This window comes from Sphaeramia orbicularis, chromosome 11 (genome assembly GCF_902148855.1).
Source record: "Sphaeramia orbicularis chromosome 11, fSphaOr1.1, whole genome shotgun sequence".
Classification (NCBI taxonomy): Eukaryota; Metazoa; Chordata; class Actinopteri; order Kurtiformes; family Apogonidae; genus Sphaeramia; species Sphaeramia orbicularis.
This window is the reverse complement of record NC_043967.1, coordinates 1,975,910-1,983,266: the sequence shown is the minus strand read 5'-3', so window position 1 is coordinate 1,983,266 and position 7,357 is coordinate 1,975,910. Positions and strand designations below refer to the sequence as shown.

General features: G+C 37.7%; 1 protein-coding gene across 2 annotated transcripts; it reads right to left on the bottom strand.

The window, feature by feature from the left end:
- Window positions 1-274: 274 nt before the first annotated feature.
- Window positions 275-6,931, bottom strand: LOC115427816 (probable 2-ketogluconate reductase). 2 transcript variants are annotated; one of them, XM_030146496.1, is made up of 6 exons: window positions 6,901-6,931; window positions 4,194-4,572; window positions 3,917-4,088; window positions 2,857-3,035; window positions 2,657-2,753; window positions 275-431 (listed from the first exon to the last, which is right to left on the bottom strand). In XM_030146496.1, the coding sequence occupies exons 2-6, from the start codon at window positions 4,567-4,569 to the stop codon at window positions 275-277; spliced, it is 981 nt and encodes a 326-aa protein (XP_030002356.1). In that variant the 5' UTR covers window positions 4,570-4,572; window positions 6,901-6,931. The 2 variants fall into 2 exon arrangements, with proteins under 2 accessions (XP_030002356.1, XP_030002355.1); XM_030146495.1 differs by having other exon boundaries at window positions 4,194-4,584; window positions 6,886-6,929.
- Window positions 6,932-7,357: the final 426 nt, after the last annotated feature.

The following is a 7,357-nucleotide window of genomic DNA, read 5'->3' as shown; positions in this document are numbered from 1 at the left end:
AGGATGCAAAATGTGACGTAGTTTTTATTTGTTTTTTAATTTAAGATGAAATGGACAACAGTTATCATCATATGACTTTATATTTTATTACCTAAAACTGAATTACATTACCTATTGAACATAAATCAAAACACTTATTGTCAGGATTTTCCAGATCACTATACAAAGGATCATTTGTAAGAAAATAAAAGGACCTAAAACTTAATGCAATGAAATATTAATGAAACATTTCAACTAGAAACATATGTTCATTGAAATCATATGTTTGTTGAAATCATTTGGGCCTGACTTCATTAGGAATGGGAAGGCCCTTCACTGCAGCCACAGCATTCTCCACCATCAGCTGGACCATCTTTCTGGTCGTAGTATAGGTGTCGGTTCCAATGTGGGGGGTGATGAGCACATTAGGCAGTCCAAGAAGAGGGTGGTCCCTGTGGATGACGGACAGGAGCAGTTAGACGGCAGTTGGGGGCGTGTACTTTGACATGTCTTAACTACAGTTTCTATTTGAACAGGAGGTTTTGGGCTGATTAACTGACAAATGAGTCCCTTTCAGGTTTAGATTTGGTTAAATATTAAATGTAGTTCAGAGGCTACAAGATCTGCTGGGTTTTACATGAAAAAAGGTCAGCTTAAAGGTGCAGGAGACTTCCGTTACCAGTTTTTCCTCAGATCCGTCAAACCTCAGTCATGTCCTCAGTCTCATGAATGTGTTGGTCTGTCTGTCATTCCTCCGCTGACTCTCTCCCTCATGGTGAACACTTTCTTAGTTCCATCCACCACAAACAAACCATGTGTTTACAGACAGAGCCAGGAGGGAACTGGGCATCTGAGGAATTTTGTCGCGACATGCATTGTGGGAAATGGAGGGTGTTGAGCCGCATTATGTAATAAATTCCCATTATGTCATAAAAGTTCAAAATGTAATAAGAATGTCACGTCATCTTGTAATAAAGCCGCATTATGTAATAAACTGACGCATTTTGTAATAAACTACCTCAGTGCATTATGTAGTAAATTTTTTTGGCATTATGTAGTAAGTTATTACAATTTGAGAAATTTATTCCAAAATGAACTGGACACATTTTTATTTTCATCTGTAAACTGTGTGGTTAAAGTTCTGATTCCATTACCTGGAGCTCCTGTGACTAATTTCTTCTAAATTGCTCTGAAATTATATTCATTTGGATTGTTATTACATAATGAACTATGTTATAACATTTTTTTTAAATAAAAATGTGTCCAGTGCATTTTGTTATAAATTTCTCAAATTGTAATAACTTACTACATAATGTGAAAAAATTTACTATATAATGCGTTGACGTAGTTTATTACAAAATGTGTCAGTTTATTACATAATGCAGCTTTATTACAAGATGACGTGACATTCTAATTACATTTTGAACTTTTATTACATAATGGGAATTTATGACATAATGCGGCTCAACAGGGTTGGTGCAGCCACCTGACGGCAGCAGCTGGAACAGACACGAGGCGGAAACGGCAGGAGCTCCCTTCCTTCTATGCATACTCCTCCAGCCGTTTCCGCATCGTGTTTGTTTCATCCATATAAAATCATATGGTTGTGCTGCCGCTGCCACTGTCAGGCGGCTGCGTGAACCTCCGCAGTAGCACCACATCACTATGACGACCAGGTACTGTAAAGTCAGTAGTATCCTGTAATGGAAACGGTCTCCAGGAACAGGACCTGGTACCAGAGGAGTGGAGCCGAGCGGAGCCGGTTCCACGTAGCGGAAACACGGCGTAAGGGGAATAACTCATTCTTTGAGTCAGCCTCAAGTGGACATTCAAGGAATTACACATTTGGACACTTCCACATCGGCACATCTTTCAGCCCTAGAGCTGACTTCATCACATCATTAAAGTGCCTTGTAACGGATAGAGTTTCAGGTTGTGAAGTTTCTATGGCAACACAGTTGTTTATTAATCTGATTATTATATTTTAGATTTTTGGGTTAATTTTATTTTGCACTTCATTATTGAAATATCTGATTTGTTGTAATTTAAGTTGTTTTGTAAGTTAAATAAGTATTTTTAATAAGTAAGTTCGTCCTGGTCAAAGGTCACGTACAGTCATGTGACCTCAACACGGAAGCGAAGGACAACGCGGGAGGAAAGGACAGATCTGGCGGATCCAAACAGAGAGAACTATACCCCGTCCCATTTTCTGTTGGTTGACCAGGCGAACACTTTTAATTTGTGTTTACAGTGTTTTGTATGAATATTTGGGTAAAACATTGTTTGGTTTTCTGTTTGTATTTAGTTTTCACGGTGTTTCACGGTGTACCACCTGTCTTCTATGAAGAATAAACTTACTGTGGACATCAGTACGAAGCGTGTACATATTTAACAACCAGCAGTTATATGCCTCCTGATTTCAAACTGGTGACTGGATCTTAGAGTAAATATGAAAATGATACTGACTTGAGTCTATTTTTCTGCTGATGAAAATGGACACTGTCATTTCTGAATGTTCTTTTTACTAAATGTTGGAGGGTTTATGGTCAAGACTCAAATGAATCCATATTTTCTACCCTTGTTCCTTGCCGTCTCTCTACTTTCCCCTATCAAATAATGCCACAAAACTTCCCCTACAGCCGCAGCCATAGTAAGACTGTTTGCAGAAAGATGAGACCTTGGTAAAGGTTCAGGGTAAGTCACGTCTAACGCTGCTGCACGAATCATTCCAGACCGGAGAGCTTGGACTAAGGCATCCTGGTCCACAACAAGACCTGAGACAAAGCAAAGGAAAGAGCAAACAGTTGTTCACAATGCCTTCAGTTCTGCACCTCTGGAACTCAGACCAGTCCAGTGTTGGGAACCGGTGTTTGGTACCTCTGCTGATGTTGACCAGGGTGGATGTGGGCTTCATCAGGGACAGCTGTCTGTGGCTGATCAGGCCTCTGGTTTCTGGGCTCAGGTTCACCGCCAGGACAACGAAGTCCGACTGTCTGAGCAGGTCGTCTATGTTCTGACAGTAAGAGGCCCCCACCGACGCCTCATCCTCAGGACTCCTGATCAGCGGCAGGGGAACGATTTATTAAGATTACTATATTATAATAAATACAAAAATGTAAAAGACCATTTGAAACTTCCAGACCTAAACTCTAATGAAAACCTACTCAGTGTGACAGCAGTGTGAAAGACTGATGGAAAAGCAGATCAAATTTACTGCTTTTTTGTGATCAAGTCTTCATTTTCTGCAGATTAATGCCAATATATAGCAATAATAAAATGAAATGACAATACTGTTCTGTGGAACTTTGGAGAAATGTTGTCTGTAGTTACTTGACTAAACAAAGCAGCCCTTCAACACCGATTAATCTACCAAAGAAAAGTCACACTGACAATCTGTTTACTCAACCACAAGTCTGTATTTACAGGATTGGACAGAAAGCTGTTTTAGAGGGAGTTTATTAGCAAGTGTCTTTGACAGGATATACACTGACCTGAATGTGTCTTTGACAGGATATATACTGACCTGAATGTGTCTTTGACAGGATATATACTGACCTGAATGTGTCTTTGACAGGATATATACTGACCTGAATGTTAACCTGGTACTAACCCACTGTTGTGTTTTGGTCTGTTTGTTTTTTTGTCTTCTTGTGCTGAATGCAAAGCTGCTGAATACTTGAATTTCCCTCAATCAATCAAGTATCTATCTATCTATCTATCTATCTATCTATCTATCTATCTATCTATCTATCTATCTATCTATCTATCTATCTATCTATCTATCTATCTATCTATCTATCTATCTATCTATCTATCTATCTATCTATCTATCTATCTATCTATCTATCTATCTATCTATCTATCTATCTATCTATCTATCTATCTATCTATCTATCTATCTATCTATCTATCCAAATGTAAACCATCCCCATTTTACCTTCTGTTCCTGTTATGGTACAGGATCTTCATTTCAAATCCTCTGGCTCTTCTGGCTATTTTGAGTCCAATGTCACCCATTCCAATGATCCCCATGGTGGACCCTGTGACTTCAACTCCCATCATGCCTTCTGGTACACTGAATGTATTTGGGTCTGTAGCTACTCTGTGACCTAAAAAAATGGATGTGTTAAAGTCTGTCTTTATTTAATTGGTCAAAATGTTTTGGATAGTATGTCAGTGTGTTTTCTTGTGTCATGTTGAGTTCACAGCTTCACCTTCAACGATCTTTCGTGCCGATGCCAGAAGCAGACCCATGGCCATGTCGGCTGTGGCATCACTCACCACACCAGGAGTGTTGGTGACTTTCACACCCAGGCTGTTAATGTAGGGCACATCCAGGTGGTCAATGCCCACTCCTCCATTAGCCACCACCTTCAGTAATGGCAGTGAAGTTAGCAGAGACGGCTCAGCATCAGGACAAGCATTCCACAAAAACAAGGCCTGGATTTTGGGGCCTTGCAGCTGGGGGTTTTGGAGGAACTCTTTATGGCTTATTAAATGGAAGTGTTGTTTCATGATGTCAGTGATGTCTTCAGTGTAGACCCCCTCACCAAGCTCTGAGATCAGAGCCCATGGTTTATCCTGATCCATCACCTGGTGGGGAAACAGACTTGAATTATATCCACTGAATACGTTGACCCCTGACCTCTGATCCCACATATACATCTGCACAAACTATCACATTCAAAAATACTTCTGGGTCTCTTTTTGCCTGTTTTCAGGTCTGATTTCAGCATCTTCAGTACGGACATGACAAGTGTATTACAAACAGGAGAAGTCAATGACGCAGTCTACAGAGTTTCACTACTAACCCAACATATGAACATTATGGCTCTGTGGCCAGTCTTAATGCTTAATTCAAATATAGTACTGAGATCTGATGGTTTTGTTTGACTTTTAAAATGTGGACAATATTAGACTGTGGTGTGATCCACTCACAGTGATGAACCAAGGTTATTATCGTTAACGAAAACTAACAAAATGATGAAAACTAGAATTGTAAAAACATTTTCGTTAACTGAAATAAAAAAAAACTATAATTAAAAGAAAAAAATGATAACTAACTGAAACTGTATTGTGTGTTTACAAAACTAACTAAAACTGATAAAAATTATGGATAAAATTCCCTTCGTTTTCGTCTTTGTCAATGTTGGATTGATATGAAATTGATTTATTTCGCTCTAGCAATTTTCTCTGCTGTCACCATATGATATTTAAGGGTCCGTCACTTGTGTTCACTTGTGGTTTCCAGTCGTCTTCTGGTCCCCACTCTACCTGGAAACATGGAGACTAAAGTTGGGAGAAAGCAGCAGAGTCCTGTCTGGGATTTATTTGAATACGACCACAGAGAAGAAGAGAAAAGATATAAAAAATACAAAAACTAAACTAAAACTAAGCATTTAGAAAATAACAAAAACTAATAAAAACTAGCAAACCTGCTATAAAAACTAATTAAAATGAACTGAATTAGGAAAAAAAAGTCAAAACTAAATAAAACTAAACTACAATGAAAAATCCAAAACTATTAGAACCTTGTTGTGAACTGAACCACCTGCACAAAAGCAGTGGAGTTACAAGTGTTCGGACAATTTCCTCCAGTAAAAGTATTCATTTACTGTGTTAATACTCCAATCTAAGTAAAGGTCCATTCCAGTCTTTAGTTAAAACTTCTATTATAAATGTATATTATACATGTAAAATATGTTCAATAAAGTGGTCCCTGTTAGAGCTTTATTCATGTGTATGTTGCATTTTAGTGTGGTACAGTTTGAAGGTTCAGTTTATTTGAACTGATACTATATAGGACTGGAGTGACTCCTTCCAGTGCAGGGTTGGACTGAATCTCAAATTAGAGTGATCTGAGAGTTCAGTATTATTAACCCATAAAGACCCAAACATCCACCAAGGCTAAAATCATGTTCTGATGTACAATGTTTAACATATGCTGACCCTCTAATCCTATCTAGACATGTCAATAACAGGTGTAAAATACAGTTCTTCATCTTTTCATGGTCATCAGATATGAACCATTTGGATGTTCAGAGGCTTCGCAGTTACCATGGAAACACCGTCATCTTCTCCAACATTGATTTACCAGTAAAACCCATGGAGTTTAATAAATGACAGTGGATGGAGACACTTGGTTTATATTCAGTTAATGATATCTTTGCTGAAAAAGTCACTTTTACTTCAGTTTTTCCTGTTTTTGATATAATAACCCTGAACTTTAATCTGAGCTTTTATGAACATCTACATGATCAGTGAATTAAATCTAGGAAAATACATGATTTACACTGAAGAAATGCAAAATAAAGAAGGTAATATTACAATAAATAGTCATAAATCACTTAAGATAGGTTAAATAAAGGGATAAATTCATTTGGGAACTGCTACAAAACTAACACTGGGACTTTATGGGTTAAATGATACAAGGCTACACTAAATGCAAACTTTTTTTGGCAAGTGTTTTCATTGCTTTACAAATACAGTAGTTTTTGTGTTGTCAAAATAATATTTTCTTAACAACTATGCACAGTCTGCTCAGCACAACCCAAAAAATTTACTTTAGCTTTGCAAGATTAACAAAGTTAAAGGTGGATGGAGTCTTTAAGTCATTAATTCAGTCACTTATTCATTCATTTATTTATTTATAGCCCCCCCCCTGTGGTCGCGAATGTGTTTTGGGGGTCAGCAGATAGTCAGTGATAAGGTGAGTGCATACACAGCTTCATCTGCAGAACTATGAAACCCATCACATCCTCCTCCTGTTACTTTAAGTCACTTCTCAAAATAATTCTTGTAATGTAATGTTTCTTGTAATCATTAAAATATACAACTGCCGTTAAAAACAATCACCGTAACACACAGAATATAAGGATAATCTTAAAAACATGCAGGAACAGCTCATGGAAAAGGACTTACAAGTGTTCCTTGTGCTCTGCTCTTGACCCAGGAAGAGTTACTGTAGGGAGCTTCAAGGATTTCAAAATAAGAGCGGTCCATGCTCTTATGCCTCTACAATGCTAATGGTAACATAACTATAACAATAAACCAATATATATATACACACACACACACTACTGTGCAAAAGTTTTCGCGGCCTTTGTTGTTTTTGCAGCACTGAAATGAAAATGCATATTTATTTCTCAGTCTCTTTTCTTCAGAAACAATATGAAAATAAACAGGAATTATGTGCACAGCCTTAAAAGCCACGCAAAAACAGAACTAAACATGTTCTAAAGGTTAAAGTCAGTATTTAGTGTGACCTCTGACCCCATGAAAAGAAGCAGCAAAAACTGTTAGAAACATCTGACATGTGTTGAATGAAACCTGGAATAAAAAATCTGAAAATAAATGACTAACATGTCATATTGTCTGA

Excerpts from the sequence above, each read along its gene's own strand:
- LOC115427816 (XM_030146496.1), bottom strand. The coding sequence starts at position 4,569 with ATGGATCAGGATAAACCATGGGCTCTGATCTCAGAGCTTGGTGAGGGG. Across the intron at positions 4,089-4,193 it reads GGCACGAAAGATCGTTGAAG|GTCACAGAGTAGCTACAGAC; the intron begins GTGAAGCTGTGA and ends CCATTTTTTTAG. Across the intron at positions 432-2,656 it reads TACCCTGAACCTTTACCAAG|GGACCACCCTCTTCTTGGAC; the intron begins GTCTCATCTTTC and ends CGTCATCCACAG.